This window comes from Papio anubis, chromosome 3 (assembly GCF_008728515.1).
Source record: "Papio anubis isolate 15944 chromosome 3, Panubis1.0, whole genome shotgun sequence".
In the NCBI taxonomy this organism is placed as follows: domain Eukaryota; kingdom Metazoa; phylum Chordata; class Mammalia; order Primates; family Cercopithecidae; genus Papio; species Papio anubis.
In genome coordinates, this window is record NC_044978.1 from 132,416,978 (window position 1) to 132,438,480 (window position 21,503).

At 38.0% G+C, this 21,503-nt stretch overlaps 1 protein-coding gene and 1 long non-coding RNA gene across 9 annotated transcripts in view; one reads left to right on the forward strand and one right to left on the reverse strand.

Annotated features, from left to right (window-relative positions):
• The window catches only part of HERC6 (HECT and RLD domain containing E3 ubiquitin protein ligase family member 6), a 63,517-nt gene that overhangs the window by 35,549 nt on the left and 6,465 nt on the right, over positions 1 to 21,503 (forward strand). For 3 of the 5 annotated variants that reach the window (XM_031664602.1, XM_021938434.2, XM_031664605.1), the window contains 6 exons: positions 2,288 to 2,442; positions 8,706 to 8,819; positions 9,446 to 9,553; positions 13,439 to 13,609; positions 16,003 to 16,146; positions 20,555 to 20,721. In XM_031664602.1, coding sequence (XP_031520462.1) covers positions 2,288 to 2,442; positions 8,706 to 8,819; positions 9,446 to 9,553; positions 13,439 to 13,609; positions 16,003 to 16,146; positions 20,555 to 20,721 — 859 coding nt within the window. Of the gene's footprint in view, positions 1 to 2,287; positions 2,443 to 8,705; positions 8,820 to 9,445; positions 9,554 to 13,438; positions 13,610 to 16,002; positions 16,147 to 19,897; positions 20,490 to 20,554; positions 20,722 to 21,503 lie in introns of those variants that run through there. The other 2 variants (XM_031664604.1, XM_031664603.1) reach the window with 2 other exon arrangements.
• LOC110743259 overlaps positions 178 to 21,503 on the reverse strand; it is a 40,872-nt gene continuing 19,546 nt past the window's right edge. Inside the window, exons 4-6 of one of the 4 annotated variants that reach the window (XR_004182795.1) lie at positions 5,239 to 5,283; positions 4,407 to 4,532; positions 178 to 940 (exon numbers count right to left, since the gene is read on the reverse strand). This is a non-coding gene — a long non-coding RNA (uncharacterized LOC110743259). Of the gene's footprint in view, positions 941 to 3,836; positions 4,546 to 5,238; positions 5,284 to 21,503 lie in introns of those variants that run through there. The other 3 variants (XR_004182796.1, XR_004182794.1, XR_004182797.1) reach the window with 3 other exon arrangements.

Genomic DNA, 21,503 nt, shown 5'->3' on the forward strand with positions numbered 1-21,503 from the left:
AGTGCAGTGGCCGGATCTCAGCTCACTGCAAGCTCCGCCTCCCAGATTTACGCCATTCTCCTGCCTCAGCCTCCCGAGTAGCTGGGACTGCAGGCGCCCGCCACCTCGCCCGGCTAGTTTTTTGTATTTTTTAGTAGAGACGGGGTTTCACCGTGTTAGCCAGGATGGTCTCGATCTCCTGACCTTGTGATCCGCCCGTCTCGGCCTCCCAAAGTGCTGGGATTACAGGCTTGAGCCACCGCGCCCGGCCGTATATTTTTATTTTGAGATATTTTGCCAAATGACCCTCCACAGAGTCAGGGTCATCATGTCACTCAACTTGAAGTGGTTGTCATTGACACTGATGTCTGTATAAATTGCACCTCTAGAGTTGGGAAACCTGTTAGCACTGACAAAGGATGTATCAATTTACATTTCATCAATGAATATGAGAATATCAGTCCACATACTTTCCAACCATGTTATCAAACTTTGATCTTTGCCATTCTGAGGAAAAAAAACCTTTTAATTTTAAGTTGAATTTTTCTTATTAAGAGTGAGGTTGTGCTGTTTTTTTGTATATCACAGATCACTTTGTATATCATATTCTGTGAACTCTTATTATAGGACAATCAGGTTTGATTTCCTGTTGCACAGTAATAGACCAATACACTGAAACAGTAGGAGTTGCTGCAGAGAAAGAGTTTAATACTTGTAGGGCAACCAAATGAGGAGATAAGAGGAAACCTCAAATATGCCTTATCAAGAGGTTTGTGGACAGGGTTTTTAAGGGGTCTGGACACAGGTGATGGCCTAAAGTGTGGTGATCACTGATTGGCTGAGAAGTGGGAGGTGAAGTCAGGGATAGTGAGATGAAGAAACTGCATTCCAGCACTGAGTCGGTTCCTTGATGGGGGTCTTCAGACCAGTTGATGTCAGCCATTCTGCTGGAATTCAGGATCTGAAAAATGCCTTAAATAATTATTGGGTAAAAAGGTCCAGTGTCAGAGATTTTATCTGTAGGAACAATGGGAGAGCAGGTGCTCAGTGTGCTGTGTGACTCTGGGTTAGTTATCAGCCCAGGGAAGTGGGTTGAAGTGCACCAGCACACTCCAGTCAATTGACCTTGTCAATAACCATAATTCTGCATAAAGCCTGGCTTATAATTCCCATTAACTCTGCGAGAGTGGTTTTGCTATTGTTCTTCCTTCTTTGCTCTTTTCCCATTGGTTGTTAGTATTTTTCTGTTTCATTTTAGGAGCTTTTAAATTATGAAGGCAATTAATCCTTTATCAATAATATGAATTGCAAGTATTTAGGCTATTAAAAAATGTTTTTTATTTTGTGGTATTTTTGCTATGCAGAATTATTTTAAACAATTTTAATGTAGCCTACTATATTAATATTTTCTTCTATGGTTTCTGGATTTCGGGTCATACTTCAAAAATAATTTATAAGTAAAATAATTCCCATCCTCCTACTATAATTTTTATTATTTCATTTTTATGTTTAAATATTTGATCCATATGAAGTTTATCTTGATTAAACATTATTTTTTCTAAATCAGTTTCCAGTTTTCCCCACCTATTTATTGAATCTTTTTCATTCCCACTAATATGAAATGCCACATTTATTATATATTAAAGTTTCATGTGTATTTGAGTCTACTTATGGAATCTCTACGTGTTTGCTTTTCATATATCTGGGTAATACTGTTTTAATTACATTTGCTTGATAGTGTATTTTAACATCAAATGGATTTGTTTTCTGAGAGTTGTTCTGAGAATTTAAAGGTTCCACATTCCAAATCCATGTTGCAATCCAGTAATATTAAAATATAATTATTGGCTATTTTAAAAAGTACATGGCCATGTACCAGGTGTTCATAAAATCTAAAAACATAGATAATATTTTTCATTTTTTACTGATTAAAAATGTCCTTGATGCCATTGTGTTTGTGTATTCACCTATGTATGTTTTCAGACTTTACCGATACCCTATACAATTGTCAGTTTGAAAATCATGAAGTCAATCAATTAAGTATAAATGTAAGCCATTAACCAGTTTCTTCAAATCTTGAATTTGAGCTTTTTTACATTCTAATGATACTTAATAAGGGAAAAAATTTCCGCATCTGGAGCAGTAACTGTTGTGCAGGATATACTTTAAAAAATATTTATAAATTATGCCATCAGAAATGTAAAATATTATTTTACATTATATTACAATATTAAAGAACCCACTAGAAACAGGGATTTGGGGGGTAGTAGGAAAAGCATATTTATAATGGCTAATTTTACACCCCTAGAGAAGTGTTGGGCATTTTTGCAAGAATCTTCTCTGAACCCACTGATCCAGATGCTTAAAGCAGCCATCATCTCTCAGCTGCTTCATTGGACTGAAACCGAACAGGATCACTGTAATGTTAAAGCTCTTTTAGGAATGTTGAAAGAACTGCATAAGGTAAGGGTTATTCTAAAGGAATGTATGTACTGTTTTATTTAATCACAATCCCTGAAGTCTCAACCAACTGGACTTCTAAGAAGTCAAATAAAAATTATGAGGAGTCAAATGTTTTTTAAAGGAATGTAGAAAAGGGAAATGTTTGACATAAAACAATTAGGGATTTAAAAGTTGAGAAACTTTAGGAGGACTTAAGATGTTTTGTAATGGACTTCTTTCATTAAGAAAAAGTACACTGCACTTGTAATTCTAGCTACTCTGGAAGCTGAGGTGGGAGGATGGCTTCAGCCCAGGAATTTGAGGCTGCAATGAGCTATGATTGTGCCACTGTACCCCAGCCTGGGTGACAGAGCAAAACCACATTTCTTAAAACAAAAGTAAAGTACATTGAAGATACTGCTACATGTATCAACATACAACATACAACAACATGGATGAATCTCATCAACACAGTGACGAACAAAAAACACACTAAAAATTACACTGTCTTCTTTTATAAGAATTTTAAGAACAAGCACAGCTAATCTATAATGACAGAAAGCAGAATGGTGTTACCTCTTGGCAAGGGCAACTGGCTTGGAAGGAGCATAGGGGAGCATCCTGGGGCCTGCTAGAAATGTTCCATGTCTTCACCTGGACAGTACTTACCCAAGTGAGTATGTGCATAAAAGCTCACCAAGCTGCACATTTAAGCTTTATGCACTTAGTCAATGTATGTTGTAAGAAAAAAAAAAAAAAAAAAACCCAGAATCACATAGAAAAACCCTCCCTGAAACTAGGAGCGAGCCAAAAGACCAAAAAATGACTAAGACAAGCCCAGCTTGATGAGTAGGTGTATCTATTAGGACTTACACACAGGGTACTCCTGGACTCCTGGACGGCAACAGGACAGCTCTAGAGATCTGTGCTGCCTCCCATCTCTAAACTGCTTTCAAGTGAATTTTCTGGCTCAAAGAGCTACAGTGTTTGAGCCATGAGACTGTTTATCTTGGCAGGTTCTCAGATACTCTCCAGGATGTTTGGGTTCTCAGGGACACCTGCTCCTCAGCTGGGCACCATGGCCTTGGCTCATTGCCTGGCCCTCAGGGTTGAGGCACTGGATAAACACCCTTAAGTAACTTGGTGGGGGACTTATCATACTACACATGTGTGATTTTTTTTTTTCTTTGAGACAGAGTCTAGCTCTGTTGCCCAGGCTGGAGTACAGTGGTATGATCTTGGCTTACTGCAACCTCTCCCTCCAGGGTTCAAGCAATTCACCTGCCTCAGCCTCCCGAATAGCTGGGATTACAGGCACCTGCCACCACACCCAGCTAATTTTTGTATTTTTAATAGAGACAGGGTTTCACCATGTTGGCCAGGCTTGTCTCGAACTCCTGACCTCAAGTGATCCACCTACATGAGCCACCATGCCCAGCCCAAATATGTGATTTATAAATGAAACATATATGTTTTATTTGTAACTTAGTAAAAATTAAATAGAAAGGAAGAAAAGTCCACCGAGGACTATGGCCAGAACAAAGAAAGGGCCCAATGGATACTGTTATATCAACTCAGTCTGTCTATATCAGAATATTTGCTAAATCCCACTGTAGAAATATCAAATGAGGCCATTAGGATTTGGTGTCCACATTCTCTATGGCCATGTCAACATCAGGGTCACCAAGAATGCAAAGTCTGTTTTAGTAGAGTTACCTAGAGTTAGTGGTATCTAGAAGTCACTGGGCTTGGTTACATCATCCTCATTCTGCTTTGGGTGGTAGTCCCAATAAATAGAAATCGGACTCTTGACTAGATCTAAAGATGGACATAAGCGTGTTACAGATGAGTATCTGAATTCCCACAGTGATCAGTGATTCACAGAAGATCTCTTAAATTCCGGAGATGTAGATCAGAGTAATGAGCACTAATGTCTAAGGCAGCTAGGGCAGCACTTCTCAAACTTTAATATGCATGCAAGTTACCTGAGATCTTGTTAAAAAATTCAGATTCTGATCCAGTAGGCCTGGGGTGGTGCCTAAGATTCTGAGAGACTCTTAAGTGATGTCATTGCTGATACTGGAAGAATTTATGCTTTGATGTTCTTGTGCCTAGGAAGAAAAGCTATTAAACTAATTAATAATGAATTAGTAATTAAGACCATTACACTGTAATTTACTGTCTTAAGCTGCAATTAATAAACATAATATTTGGTCTCAGTTCTGGAATGGCCTCTAGTTTTGTGGACAATTGGAAGACGATATTCGTTTTACTAATGTTGTGATACAGAAAGCATAATATTAGGTCATGCTGACTTCAGATGTACATCCTAGGACCCAAACATTGTCATCAATCCTCTCTCTTCCCCTCTCCCTCTCCCTCTCCCTCTGCCTCTGCCTCTGCCTCTCCCTCACCCTCCCCTCTCCTCCCCTTTCCCCTCTCTGCTCTCCTCTCTCTCTCTCTATCTGTCTCTCTTCTCTCTCTCTCTCTCTCTCGGCATTTTTCTTTTTTGGTTTCATTCACTCTTACTATATATAGGGTGTCAGACTAGGGCACTATTTCTTACACTAACTTTTGTTTTCCTTCTAGATTAAATTTACTTCTTAATAAAATACACCTCTTTCCCTGGTGCTTTTTAGTACTCCTTGTATTGAAAATCAAGTATTCATTTGGCTGTTAATCTATCCTTGTACCTGTACAACACCGTACAAGTTTCTGTATCTTTATAATAAATATTGATACGTGATAGAGTAAGTTTCAACTTTTATCTTCTCCTTCAGTATTATTGTTGAACTTAAATATTAACTTTACAATTACCTTTTTGTTCCAATTCCACAAATTCCATTTGATTGTGTCTTTGACCTGGTAGTGATTGGAGACAGAATGACAACTTTACATTATTGAGTCTTCTAAGTCTGATCATGACATAGCTCTCTATTTAGTTCTTCTTCAGTTTCTTACAAAAATATGTTATAGTGTTCTATGTAGAAGCCTTGCGGTCTTTTATTAGATCTATCATGAGTACTTGATATTTTATGTGATTATGTATCTTTTTAAAACAGCTTTATTGAGATATAATTCTCCCATTTAAAATATACAATGTCATGCCTGTAATCCCAGCACTTTGGGAAGCTGGGGTGGAAAGATTGCTTGAGTTACGGAGTTCAAGACCAGCCTGGGCAACATAGTGAGACCTTGTCTCTATTTTTTAAAAAATAAAAATAAATAAATAAATAAAATGTGCAATGTAATACTTTTTAGTATATTCATGGAGTTGTATAACCTTTACCACAATCAACTTTACAACATTTTTATCACCCAAAATGAAGCCCTATACCATTAGCAGTCACTCCCCATTCCCCCTCAACTCCCATCCCCTTACTCTCACCCCAACCCTAGGCAATCACTAATCTACTTTCTGTCTCTACAGATTTGCCTATTCTGGACATTTTATGTAAATGGAATCACACATTATGTAGTCTTTTTCAACTAGCTTTTTTCACTTAGCATAATGTTTTCAAGGTTCATCTATGTTGGAGTACGTATGAGTACTTCTTTTTTATTGATGAATAATATAATGCATTGCATGAAATACTACATTTTATATATCCCTTCCTCAATTGATGGGTATTTGGGTTATTTCCACTCTTTGGCTATTATGAATAATGTCACTATTTAAATGTCTGTACAAATTTTTATGTAGACATATGTTTTCATTTCCCATATATACCCAAGAGTGGGATTGCTGGGTCATGTGGCAACTCTAGTTTAATCTTGTGAGGAAACAGCAGACTGTTTTCCAAAGCAGCTGCACCATTTTGTATTACCACCAGCAATGTATGACAGTTCTAGTTTCTCCACATTCTTTTTTTTTTTTTTTTTGAGACAGATTCTTGCTCTGTTGCCAAGGCTGGAATGCAGTGGCACAATCTTGGCTCACTGCCACCTCCGCCTCCCAGGTTCAAGCGATTCTCCTTCCTTAGCCTCCCAAGTAGCTGGCATTACAGGTGTACATGTACACCCCATGCCCCACTAATTTTTGTATTTTTGTAGAGACAGGATTTTACCATGTTGGCCAGACTGGTCCCGAACTCCCGACCTCAAGTAATCCATCCACCTCAGTCTTTCAAAGTGCTAGGATTACAGGCATAAGCCACCGCACCCGACCACTTTTCCACATTCTTGCCAACACTTGTTATTATCTGTCGTTTGGATTATAGTCAAGTGAGTGGGAAATGGTATCTCTTTGTGATTTTGACTTGTATCTCCTTGATGGCTAATGATGTTGAGCTTTTCATATGCTTATTGCCCATTTCTGTATCTTATTTTGAGAAATGTTTATTGAGGTCTTTTGTCCATTTTTAAATTAGATAATTAGTCTTTTTATTATTGAGTCATAAGAGTTCTTTACATATAGTTGTAAGTCCCTTATCAGATATACAATGTTAATATTTTCCCATGTGTTGTTTTTTCACTTTCACAATGGTGTCTTTATGCACAAATGTTTTTTATTTTGATGATAAATTCATTTACTTTTTCCTCTTAAAAGTTAAATTTTTAACTTTGTCATTGATGTATAGAAACGCAGTAATTTTTATACATTAAGCTTGTTTTTAACAATCTTGTTAAATTTACCTATTAAAACTAATCTCTTGATTCCTTTGGATTTTCTCTGTATAGAATCATATAACTTGAAATAGTAACAGTTTTGTTCCTATTTATTTCTCTTTACTTATTTCATTGACTAGGACATCCAGTATAATGTTTTATAATCTTACTCTGATCTCAAAGGGAAAACCTTAACATTCAGTTTTATGTTTTGCTGTGGGATTTTTGTAGATACATTTTTAAAAGGTTAAGGAAGCTTCATTCTATTTCTAGTTTGCTGAGGGCTTTGTTTTTAGATCATGGATGGATATTGAATTTTATTAAATGTTTTTTCTGCATATGATGGCAAAATACACAGATGGGTTTTCAACTGTTTTAACCTTATTTACTTGAAGTAACACAGCTTGCTCATAATGTGTTATAGATTTCAAAGATTCCATTTGCTGATATTTTGCTTATCATATTTGCATCTATATTTATGAGTGAGACTGGTTTGTTATTTTACTTTCTCATAATGCCCCTGTGAAGTTTCTGGACCAGGTAATGCTAATCTTATGAAATTATTTGGGGAATATTCTTTTTCTATTTTATGCAAAAGATTCTGTAATCCTAGCATTTTCCTTAAATGATAAGTAGAACTAATCTATAAACCTTTTTGGGTCTGGAAATTTCTTTGTCGACAGTTTTTTAAATTATGGGTTTAATTTATTTAACAGCCACAGGATTATTGAGATTTTCTATTTTTTTCTTGTATTGCTGGGTATTTCCCAGGATTTGTCTCTTTATCTAAGTTTTCAAATGTCCTATTTTTATCTTTTTAATCTCATCACAATCTGTAGTTTTGCCCCATTTTTCATTCTTGATACTGGTGTGTTTTTTTTTTTTTTTTTTGTTTGTTTGTTTTTTTGAAAAGTCTTACTGGGAAATTGTTTTTTCTTTTTTAAAGAAGCAGTCTTTTCATTTGTTGATCTTGCTCCTGTATATTTGTTTTTTATTTCCTTAATTTATGTTCTTAAATTTCTTATTTCCCACCTTCTATCATTTGTATTAATTTTGTGTGATGGAGACATATTTAGATCATTGATGCTTCCTCTAGGAAGCCTTCTTGAACCTCTTAAGTCTTTCCCCAATCAGAAACTGTATCCTAAATGCCTGGTAACTTGTTGTTTTTACCTACTAGACCACAGGTTGTCAATCTACACCGAAGGGCAGTCTCCTGTTTTTGCAAATACAGTTTTATGGGAATAGATCCACATTCATTTAAGAAAGGACATTTTAATCTAAAGATTTGTCCCATGCTTGACAAAATAATGTGTGCCAAGTTAGTATTTATTAATTAATGAACGAACTGCTGAATTTGTTAAAAGTACCTTGGATTTTTATGGTGCTTTTATTCTCAAAATCTAGAAACTGTTTCCAGTAAATCTATGCCCTAAAAATTAGTTTACTAATCCACACTGTCAGCGTCTTATCTTTGACATTTCTTCATGAAAATTAAGGAAATTATAGCTCAGAAAATGGAAACTTTATAGAACTCTACTTCATTACTGACAAATGTTTTCAGTTTAGAGAGCTCTCTTCTTATCTGTATGACAGCCATACATATATATCTATATATCATAGATTAAATCACTTATTGATAGAAAATGAAATTCACAGGTCATATTCTCTTTAAGGTAAACAAAGCTAACTGTCGACTACCAGAAAATACTTTCAACATAAATGAACTCTCTGACTTATTAAACTTTTATACAGATAGAAGAAGACAGCTCTTTCGGGATAACCACATGGTAAGAATAACATTTTTACTTCTGAAAATGTTCATATTTTAAAGGAGGACACATTACTGTAGTATCTGTTAAGGTACTCCTTTGATAAATCAAGATTTGAAATTTTTAAAATTACAATGATAAATTTGCTAAATTTGATGATCACTGAAAACCTAAATATATTTTAATCATAAAACAAATGCACTTTTTGAAATTTTGTTTCTAAGTAATTTGGATTCTTACAAACAGATTTCTGAGGCCAGGTGCAGTGGCTCACACCTGTAATCCCAGCACTTTGGGAGGCCAAGGTGAGCAGATTGCTTGAGCCCAGGAGTTTGAGACCAGCGTGGGCAACATGGTGAAACGCTGTCTCTATCGAAAAAATACAAATACGTGGTAGCACGTATCTGTACTCCCAGCTACTCAAGAGGCTGAGGTGGGAGGATCACTTGAGCCCAGAGAAAGAGGTTTTAGTGAGCCAAATTTATGCCCCTGCAGTCCAGCCTGGGTGACAGAGGAAGACTCTGTCTCAAAAAAACAAAGAACCACAAAAACCAGATTCCAAAAAAAAGGCAATAAGGTAAAGGAAGTAAGTTTTTTTTAATTGTTTTTAATTATCAAAACTATTATCTCTCTTTATTTTTTAGATACCTGCAGAAACCCCCAGTCCTGTTATTTTCAGTGATTTTCCATTTATCTTTAATTCGCTATCCAAAATAAAATTGTTGCAAGCTGATTCATGTATAAAGATGTGGGTATGTATGTCTTCTTTTTTAGTGTGAAAAATTTCAAACATATATAAAAAAGAATATATTTCAAATATATCTTGGTGATGGGTATAATGAATCCCATCACCAAGATTCAGCAATTGTCAACATTTTGCCACACTTTTATCTATCACTTTTTTTTCTTTTGTTGTTGTTACTGTTTTTGCTGAAGTTTTTTGCAGCAAATTTCAGTTCCAATGTCTTTTCAGCTGCCCATAATTCAATGCATTATTTCTGGTTGTCTTACTCGTGTTCACTGTGAGATTCATGAGTGGTTCAAGTGGCAACCACTTGATTCTTTCATTGTTTCCCATTAACCTTTTATTTAATAATTTCATCAATTATTTTCATTAAGGTTTGTGGTATGGCAATACTTCTAATCTTATTCGTTCCAAAGTCATTTCCTGGAATTAGGTAAAAAAGAGCTTTTCCTTATCAGTCAGGGTACTTGGTTACTCTAAAATGGTTAAAGACTATTCACATAGGAAGGTAGAATAATTAATTCCTATCCCTTTATTATCAAATGTTACCAAATTACCCTCTATAGAGATTGCAAATGCCTCTTCCACATGCTGTTCTCAGCAATGCAGAGTATTATCAAGCTTTGTGATCTTTTCCATTTTGATGAGTTAATCATGATATTTCAGTTTGATTTTAATTTATATTTCTCATTGTTATTTAATGTTCTAGTCCTCACTTTCTTTATATAGTATCTATTGTTTTCCTGCCGTGAACAACACTGACACTATCCAGTAAACTGTTCTTTTCTTCTCTCTTTCCTCTCCTCCTCTATCCAATTTTAATACTGTGTTCTTAAGTGCTAATCTTTGGATTAAAAATATCTCCTTAAGCTTCTTGGAGCTTGATTTATAAGCTCCAACTGATATTCTTTTATTCTTAAATAATGTCTATGAGTCAATCAATAAGTTTATATTGTTTTCTACTTACTTTCACCCTTCTGCTTCTTTTCAGGTAGTTGTGTTAGTCCCACATAAGATTTACATATTATTTGGTTTCTTTTATCACCATCAGCCTTAGTTCTCAGTTAAGTATATATAATATCATCCCCTTATTATGCTAAATTGTCCAAACTTTTTTTTTATTGCTGAGGCTTGTTTTCTAGGTCATTCCTCGTGAAAAGTTTATATCTATTCATCTATGATATTTATATTTTAAAGACTCATAGGAATCAGAACTTATACCCATTATTGACTTTTATTACTAATTCAAAGGATGCATCTGGGTGAAACATAAGAAGTCTGGGATAGAACATGCACAAGAGAAGCCATTTCAGTTATTCAGTCCCTTCTTATACCCCACTAATTACATGGCTTACATGATATTTTTCAATGTGCCATGTCCCATAAATCCATAAACTCCAGGTATATTTATAATAAGCAACCTAGACAGAAAAGGTATATCCTGCTAGTAGCATTCCACAGGTAAGGGCTGTCCCTCTAGTTACTATTATTATTATTATTTTGAGACAGAGTTTTGCTCTTGTTGCCCAGGCTGGAGTACAATGGTGCAATCTTGGCTTACCACAACCTCTGCCTCCCGGGTTCAAGCAATTCTCCTACCTCAGCCTCCCGAGTAGGTGGGATTACAGGCATGCGCCACCATGCCTGGCTGATTTTGTATTTTTAGTAGAGATGGGGTTTCTCCATGTTGGTCAGGTTGGTCTCGAACTCCCAACCTCAAGTGATCTGCCTGCCTTGGTCTCCCAAAGTGCTGGGATTACAGGCGTGAGTCACTGCACCTGGCTTATTATTATTATCATCTTGAGATGGAGTCTAGCTCTGTTGCCCAGGCTGGAGTGCAGTGGTACGATCTCTGCTCACTGTAACCTTCACCTCCCAGGTTCAGGTGATTCTGCTGCCTCAGTCTTCCAAGTAGCTGGGATTACAGGCACCTGCCACCACACCCAGATAATTTTTGTATTTTTAGTAGAGATGGAGTTTCACCATGTTGGTCAGGCTGGTCTCGAGCTCCTGACCTCAGGTAATCTCCCACCTCAGTCTCCCAAAGTGCTGGGATTACAGGCGTGAGCCACCACACCCGGCCTAGTTACTATTATTAGTGTCTATTACCAGCATGTTTACAAATAGATTTGACCAGGTCATCTCTTCTTTTATTTCTGAACTGTCTGTTTTTATTTTCCTAACATCCCTGGTAAAGGGAGAAAATAGACTGTCTTTCCTTTCCAAACCTAACTTTCCCATCAGTTTCCCTTAAACAAGACCTTCCCTTTGTGGTATTTTCTCCTATAGCCATGTTTCTCTCTTGGTCATTTGTCTATTCTGCTAGTGAGTAGTCGAGGGTTGAGTGGACAATGGACTTGGGCAGACTGCACATTATGAAAGACTAGGAAAGTCTGAGGACAAGAAAACTCTTACTTTTAGTTGTTATGAGTGAAGCTGGAAAGCGGACTTTATAATCTGCTCTCCAAAGGAGAGATAATGGATATAGTCAAAACTGCAAGCTCCAAACTGGATCACCAATTCAAATGTGTACATGTGAAAAGGTAAAACCAATATATAAAGAACCGGAGTAGAGAAGCTGGAAATTAAGCTAAGAGGCAGGTTTCCCATCCAGCTCTTGGTTATGTAAAAGAAGGTACAGACACCTCTCCCTGCTGCAGTCAGTGGAGGACACTGCTGGCCACAGACCCATGGAACTCAGACCCATGGAACATGTTGCTTAGTAGTCAGTATTGCTGGATGTCCCAGACCTGCAGACTCCTGCAGGGTCACAGGAGGTGATGACCCAACCAGAAAGAAACAGAGATGAAACCTGTTCCTTTTCCCTACAAATCTGGTGCTTAAAAAAAAAAAATCTTAAAGAAAAACTAGAAGAATCTAGTAATAACAGACAAATTTCTTAGTATATAATGGTGGCAGATACTCAGGGCAGGGATTTCCCAACCCCACGGCCATGTGCATACTTCTCTGAGGTGCTTGTAGAGAGTGAATGTGGGCAAACACACCCAGCCTAGGAACCTGGGGTAGGATAGCTGTTATCCACTGGTCTTGCTGTCACAATTTCAGGACAGGCCCTATAAGGGCTACATTGGTTTGAGTTCTAAATCCTCATTTATTGTCTTTGTGATGTAACTGAAGCCCTTGAGGAGTGCTGAAGGTCAAAGCAAGGATAGCAAGTCCAACACTAGATTTCTAATCTAGAGAAGTTCCAGAGATTAAAGTAGTGAGAGAGTGTTGAGAATTCAGAAAAGCTAAAGAGAAGTACTTCAGAAAACCTAAAGAGAAGTACTTAGGGTGATCATAAAAGCTAAAAACAAGTACTATTCAGGGTGACCAGGAGTAATGTTAGATACAAAATGAGGACACTTGTGGTATATTCTTAGAGAGTTCCCATGGATGGATCATAGTTACTGGAAAGAAGAGTGGATCTTCTCTGAGGAAGTCTGTCTTCTATCTTTTTCCTACAGCTCACATTATCCCTGAGCTCTTATACTGCCTTTATATTACTGAGGATTACAACGCTAATGCTCTGTGTCTTAAGACTGATGGTGAATGAATGTCTCAGCATGTTGAATACGAGTATGGCCTTTAAGGATGATGTTTACTATAATAAATAATCTGAGATAGCTTTTAATAACTTAGGTGTTCATCCATGCTGACTAATCTCCTGTACACAATTCCTAGGTAACCATAGTTTCTCTGGTCCTACAATCACTTAATCTTCCATAAGGCAGATATGTTGTCTGTTTTCTTAAATAATTACAATGTGAGTGTTTACAGCAATGGCAGGATTAAGTATATACTACACAAAATGTTTACTGGAAGTATTAAACAATCCCTGGGATTCCTATGAGGCAAAAGGAGAAGCCAACTAAAAAATTTATTTTTCCAGATGTCAGAAGAGAAAGCATACATGCTTAGGCATGAAACAATTCTGCAAAAAAAGGATGAATTTCCTCCATCACCCAGATTTATACTTAGAGTCAGACGAAGTCGCCTGGTTAAAGATGCTCTGCGTCAATTAAGTCAAGCTGAAGCCACTGACTTCCGCAAAGTATTAGTGGTACAGTAACAAGTCTCATTGAACATTTTTACTTCTGTGGGAGGGATGCATTCATATGATGTAATAAATGCTCTCTTAAAAGAGCCTGCATTTGCAGCTATGGTTATCAATCTTTTGGTTTCCAGAATTCCCCTCTTACCCTTCAGAGAATAGCAATGGGATGCTTAATTGCACACTGGGCTATGAGTTAACTGTTACTGATGACTACAAAAATGCTGCATAATGAAACATCCCAAAACTTAATGGCTCAAAATGACAATAATTTATTTTACAGATCTGCAGTTCAGTGGAGGACCTGCTGGGCTAGGCCAAACTCATCTGGGTGGCTTTGCAAATTTTGTCTGAGATTGTGTACATGTCTGGGAGTTGGCTAGGGATTGGCTGACCTAGGCCTGGCTGGAGCAATTTAGCTCTGCTTCCTATGTCTTTCATTCTCCTCCTGGGGCGAGCAAGCATGTTCTTCCCACAGTAGTGCCAGAGGTGCAAGATAGCAAGACCAAACATTGCTTTAGTCAAAGCAGTCATAAAGCTGAACCTAAGTCAAAGGCTAGGGAAATATACACAGCCTCTTCAGTGGGAGGAACTGCAAAGTCATATGCAAAAGACATGGATCACGGAGGGGTGAAGAATTGGGGCTCTAATGCAATCAAACTGCTAGAGGAAGGGATACTTTTCCTACATGTTGGCTCTAGTTTCATCAATTAAGACCTTCCACTATATGAGTTTCAATTCTAGCCATCCTTCCTTTTATCCTTTGTGGGTGCTTATAGGGTTTTTACTGTGTGGTACCTCAGCTTATCTGCCCTCTTGAGGCTATAGAATAATGACTAACTCTGTAGGTAAGAGCTGCAGTCTGTCCAGAAGGGAGTGGATTTTCTTGATGTCAGCCGTGAGAGGAAGAGTTGGGCTGTTAGAGAAAAAATCGGAACCTGGGAAGTGGGACTCAGATAAAAAGGGATTTTCCCAGCATGTGACTCCAATGGAAAACAAAAACTACTTTATAAACCAGGCTTTCTAGTTATATGTCTCCCTTCATACCTATTTTTCTTTAAATCTTAACTGTAAGGAAATCAGTAGAAAAGTATTCCCCTTATGGGAGATGACCAAGGGGTAAAAAAAAGTAAACTTCAAGCCAGATCAAATAAAAATACAGACTCTGAACAAGGGCAAGGTTGTCAGGGCCCATCATGAGTGAGTCCTAACTGTAGCATGGACAGGCTAGTATAAATGAGCAGAAATAGGAGAATCAGAAGTAGGCTTAATTTGTTATTGGGATATTCAGAAGGGAAAGTGGGGCAGGCCCTTAAACATGATGGTGTGTTGACTGAAGCAGCAGTAGACAAGATTTCCCAGGCAAAGAGAGTAGAGAGAGAACCAAAATCCAAGAAACAAAAATGAGTGGTGCTTATCATTAAAAGATAAAAGTAAATTACCCAAGAAAGGATGTAGAAAAGTAGTTAGAGACGTGGGGGAAAACCAAGATAGTACATAGCCATAAAGTCCAAAGGTAGAGAAAGCTTTTAAAAAGAGGGACTGGGACCAGGTGTGGTGGCTCACACCTGTAATCCCAGCATTTTGGAGGGGCTGAGGTGGGTGGATTACCACCTGAGATCAGGAGTTCGAAACCAGCCTGCCCAACATGGCAAAACCCCGTCTCTACTAAAAATACAAAAACTAGCTGGGTGCAGTGGTGAGTGCCTGTAATAATCTCAGCTACTCGGGAGGCTGAGGCAGGAGAATGGCTTGAACCTGGGAGGCGGAGGTTGCAGTGAGCCGAGATCGTGCCATTGCACTCCAGCCTGGGCAGCAGAGTGAGACTCCATCTCAAAAAAAAAATAAATAAATAATAAATAAAAAGAGGGACTGGTTAATGCTGATTTCTCATTTGAGAGCTATGGGCAATCTGCTCTGCTGGTTCCTGAAAAGGTCTCATGCCCAGGCATACTGGGAGGGCTGTTTTACAGAAGCCCAAATAAGAGTATAGACAGGAAAAAACAAATACCTGTTGACTGGAGCCAAGGCTGTGAAGTCTGAATGATGAGATGGACAACAAGATAGAATAATCAGGGAATTTAGGGGCGCAAGGGTTTGAAGCACATCAAAATTTGGTTTGAGATACTGGTCAATGCAACTGGTAAATGCTAACTCTTGCTAGAGTCCCCCTTCCCTTGGTCCATGTGGCAGTGTAAAGGATGCATACAACAATCTGAGAATAAATACATTCATGGCCTCCACTGCTCAGCAGCAAACTTAGGGAAGACAGATTGCAAGGAGGTAAGGGCTATGTGATTCTAGTAATTCTAGAGCCTGCAGAAATGGAGGTTTAAAACTTCCATAAAGTTCAAAACACTGTATTTTAAGTCAGGATCTGGGACTATGTTCTCTTTCTTCAGGTTGAATTTATTGAAGAAATTCGTCCTGAGTCTGGAGGGGTTAGTTCAGAGTTCTTCCACTGTATGTTTGAAGAGATGACCAAGCCAGAATATGGAATGTTCATGTATCCTGAAATGGGTTCCTGCATGTGGTTTCCTGCCAAGGTAAGTCTTTTCTTTCTTTTCTTATGTTTTGTTTTCCCCAGAACAGAAAAGGCACCCCATATACTGCAACATTAAAACCATAGATAGTGGTGTAAAATTAGGTCATATAGAGCTTTGCTACTCTTATTTTGATAGTACTCGTATGGGTCACAGAGCAGCAGCTCTGGCATCACTTGGGAAGCTGTTAGAAGAGCAGAATCTGAGGCCCGACTCTACACCTACTGGATCAGAGCATGTAAAATTTTATAAGATCCTTGGGTGAAGCACATGCACAGCACATTTTTAATGGTTTTAATAAATTATACTTGAGATATAATCAACTGCACATATTTAAGGTGTCTAGCTTGGCTCAGCCTGGTGGTTCACACCTGTAATTCCAGGATTTTGAGATGCTGAGGTGGAAGGATTGCTCGAGTAGCTGGGACTACAGGCGTATGTCACACCAGGCTAATTTTTCTATTTTTAGTAGAGACAAGGTTTTGCCATGTTGGCCAGGCTGGTCTCAAACTCCTGACCTCAAGTGATCCACCTGCCTTGGCCTCCCAAAGTGTTGGGATTACAGGCGTGAGCCACCATGCCCAGCTGAATCACCTTTTAAGAATGAAAAATTATCTCTAGGATTCTATCAGTCATTTCTGTCCTAATTTAAAATACTTGAGATTACTGCTTCTCAAAATTTAGGAAACAACCTACATATCCATCAGTACGACAGCAGGTAAACAAATTGTAGTACAGGCTGAGCATCCTGTAATCTGAAAATCCACAGTCTGAAATGCTCTAAAATCAAAAACTTTTTGAGTGCCAACATGATGCCACAAGTGGGAAATTCCACTCATAAGTATTTAATGCAAACTTTGTTTCATGCACAAAAATATTTAAAATATTGTTTGAAATTAACTTCAGGCTATGTGTATAAGGTGTATATGAACTATTAATATAAATGAATTTTGTGTTTAGACTTGGGTCCTATCCCCAAGATATCTCATTGTGTTTATGCAAATGTTCCAAATCTGAAAAACTCTGAGATCTGAAACACTGCTGGTCCCAAGCATTTTGCGTAACGGATACTGAGCAGAATCTCGGTATCCCTTTTTCGAGACTCCAGCTCAAAAAAAAAAAAAAAAAGGAAAAACAAAAACAGGTGATTCATGGCCAGGTGTGGTGGCTCACGCCTGTAATACCAGCACTTTGGGAGGCCAAGGTGGGAGGATTACTTGAGGTCAGGAATTTGAGACCAGCCTGGCCAACCTGGCAAAACACTATCTCTACTAAAAATACAAAAATTAGCCAGGTGTGGTGGTGCACGCCTGTAATCCCAGCCACTTGGGAGGCTGAGGCAGGAGAATCGCTTGAACCTGAGAGGCAGAGGTTGCAGTGAGCTGAGATTGCACCACAGCACTCCAGTCTGGGTGACAGAGTGATACTCTGTTTCAAAATAAAAGGGGCGTAAAAAGGAAAAAAGAAAAATAATGATTCATGTCTGTGATTATTATATTTTGTAAAGGCCCTTAAAGTATAAACATTTCTTTCTTAAAGTAACAAAAAAATCGAGGCAGGCGGATCACCAGGTCAGGAAATCGAAACCATCCTGGATAACACAGTGAAACCCTATCTCTACTAAAAATACAAAAAATTAGCCAGGTGCAGTGGCATGAACCTGTAGTCCCAGCTGCTGGGGAGGCTGAGGCAGGAGAATCGCTTGAACCCGGGAGGCAGAGGTTGCAGTGAGCCAAGATCATGCCACTGCCCTCCAGCCTGGGTGACAGAGTGACTCCATCTCAAAAAAAAAAAAAAAAAGTAACAAAAAAATTTGTCTTCATTTCTGTATTAGTAACACAGATCATTTAATCTGTGTTTCATACACTATTTTAAATAATTTTGTGCATGAAACAAAGTTCGTATTAAATACTTATGAGTGGAATTTCCCACTTGTGGCATCATGTTGGCACTCAAAGTTTCTGATTTTAGAGCATTTCAGATTTTGGATTTTCAGATTACAGTTCTAAAAAGAATCACATGTTGAGCTTCTATTGTGTTATGGTTTGAATGCCCCCACCTCCTGAAATTCATGTTAAAACTTAATCCCCAGTGTGGTAGTCTTGAAAAGGGGTCTTTTAGAGGCACTTGGGTCATGAGAGTTCTGCCTTCATGAATAGATTAATCCACTCATGGATTAATGAGTTAATGGATTAATGGGTTATCATGGGAGTGGAGGAGTAGAACTGGTGGCTTTGTAAGAAGGGGAAGAGAGACCTGAGCTAGTACACTCAGCCCCCTCCCCATGTGATGCTCTGTGCAGCCTCAGGACTCTGCAGAGTTCTCATCAGCAAGAAGGCCCTCACCAGATACAACCACTCAGTCTTGGACTTCTCAGCCTCTCCAAGGAATGTATTCCTTCTCTAAGAAATAAATTCCTTTTCTTTGTAAATTACCCAGTTTCAGATATTCTGTTATAAGCAACAGAAAATGGACTAAGGCATATTTATTAGTCCCCTTTCTCATAAACTTACAAATTGTTCTTCCAAATGGCAGAAAGGACAGGCAGGAGGAGGAGAAAGATGAATACATGTGAGACAACACTGAAAGGTGTTTTGTATCTTTTTGAGAACAAATGGACCCTCTAAAATATAGGAATGGCTGAGGTGTGCCAATGGTACGATTTTTTATTGGTCAATCAGCAAGCATTTATTTCATGTTTCTTGAGGTTCCTACATTGTATTAAATATTGTGGGATATTCAAATTATTACATGACACAATCCTTTTCCTCCTGAAATTCTATAGATGTAGTTATAGCAATAGGATCAACACACCAGAAACTTTACCAATTGGCTCTAAATTATAGATTGCTGACTTAATATGTAATAGTTTTTGAGAAGCATGACAGGATGGGGAAGGAAGCACTGATGTGGGATCAGAAGCCTAGAGTTCTAATCTTCAGTGATGGTGGGTGTGTCATTTAGCCTCTCTGAGATTTCTGTTTCCTCACCTAGAAAACGGACATCATAATTTCTGCTCTGCCTGCTTTGCAGGGCTGTTGTGAAAACAAAACAAAATAAGGTATCTGAAAGTACCATGAAAGCTTTAGGGCACTATGCAAACTTAAGGTGTTCTTGGTTAGGAGAGAAAGAAATCAAGAGGGGACTGAAGTGATTGCATTTTAAAGTATAATGGAGAGGCGAAGGCCTGAGGTCGAAGGTGAAGGAATGGGATGAAATGAACCAAAGAGACACAAGTTGGGGACGGAGAGGAGGAAAATAAACCTTACGCCAACCTTATGAGGTACAGATGAAGAAACTGAGGCTTAGAGAGATTACATAAATCAGCCAAGGACAGAAAACTAGTAAGTGATCGAGCCAGGATATGAGTTCAGGATTGTCTGACTCCAGAGCTCTTACTCTTAAGCATTATGCTGTACTGCTGGATAAAAAACAGAGACAAAAAAAAAAAAAAAAAAGAACAACCCTGATTTGTGTATGGCTCAGTGAAGAGATAAAATAAACTATAACCAAGGGACATAATACAAATTATGGGAAAGAAGACTGATTAGGTTTCGGGGGGCCCCTTTGTCGATTACTTGTACTTAGAACTTACTTTCAAAATTTAAATGTAATTTTAGAATTTATCCTCACAATTGCTCAAATAAATAAATATGGCAACTAGACTGCACCACAGAATATTATGTGAGTGGCCCAAAGTCATGCACCCACTAATAGTAAGGTTGGCATTGGAATTGAATCCTAAAATTTTCAGGCTGTTGATCTACTGTGCTGCGATGATGGCCTGGATAGATGGAGCCAGTGTTTCTTCTCACCCAGGACTACAAAGTGCAGACAAGACATGCCAACTTCACCAGGCCTCTTTCCTTCTTCCCCTTCTTTCTTCCACCTGCCTTCTTGGTCCCTAGCATCAATCACCTTCCCTGACCCATATGCTCATCCCTCTAAGCACACCCAAGTTGTGGGGCTGCATTGCCGAAGGGGCTGCCACTCATGCGAGGCTCATCTAATATGCCTGGTGACCAATAAATGTATAAAGTGCACCCTTCCTTTCTCAGCGTCATTATTCTACGTGAGTCTGAAGGGAAAGACTATAAAATTAAATTGTGAAAACCTTATTATATAAAGCTGTCTGAGCGTATTTTTTCACATTCCAAATATGCTGTTAGTAACAACGAATTCATTTATTTAATGTTCTGAACTGTCAATTTGTATTCAAAATTATGGAAGAAATTTAAGTTGTGTTATAATCTGTAGAAGAACTTCACGTTTTTACTTTCCTGAAGCCCATTTTGTTTTTAATTTTTGACTTTTAGAAAAGGGAACCACATTTTTTTTTTACTAATCTAATTATCTCTTTGTATTACTAATTATTTCTAATATCTTAGGGATTTTTTTTCTTCTTTTCTAGCCTAAACTTGAGAAAAAAAGATATTTCCTCTTTGGAATGCTGTGTGGACTCTCCTTATTCAATTTAAATGTTGCTAACCTTCCTTTCCCACTGGCTCTGTATAAAAAACTTCTGGACCAAAAGCCATCATTGGAAGATTTAAAAGAACTCAGTCCTCGGTTGGGGAAGTAAGTAAACACAACCTTTTTTTCAGGACTATATCTAGGAAGTCTCCGTTGTTTAGGCATAAATAATCTTACACACAGAGAGACAGATACGGTCTTCAATTTCAATAATGTATGCTCTTGAGAGGAATTTGAATTTCAGCATGATTTATAACTGAGTAAATCTTCAAAATGGAGGAAAGCTGAATGTTCCTCTAATTATTAACTAGCAGAAGAAACAAGAGTTCTGGCCTGGTCTCTTGACTTTATCCAGGTGGAAACAGTTGCTTCAGAGAGCACAATATATACATGCATCATCACACATATAAATATTTATGACTATACAAGGGTGTGTGTGTATGTGTGTAAGTCTAATAAAAAAACTGAAAATATGCTCACCCTAACTAGTAATTGAGGGAATAAAAATGAGATGTCATTTTTCTACTTACAGATTGACATTTGTTAAAAAGTTTTTCTTACAGTGTTGGCAAAAAGCTGGGGGAAAGGACTCTCTCTTCTTGTGTACTGTTAGTGGAAGAATATATTAGCTAGATGCATGCTAGAGCAAGGTTTCTCAGCCTTGGCAATACTGACCTTTTGGCCTGTTTAATTCTTTGTTGTGGGAGACTGTCCTGGGCATTGTGGGATGTTTAGCAGCATTTGGGGTCACACCCACTGGATGCCAGTAGTAACCTTCCCTCCAAGTGTGACAACCAAAGATGTCTCTGGACTTTGCTGAATGATCACTAGGGTACAAAGTGATCCCTGGTTCAGAATCACTGTCTAGAGGAAACACCTCATTTTTG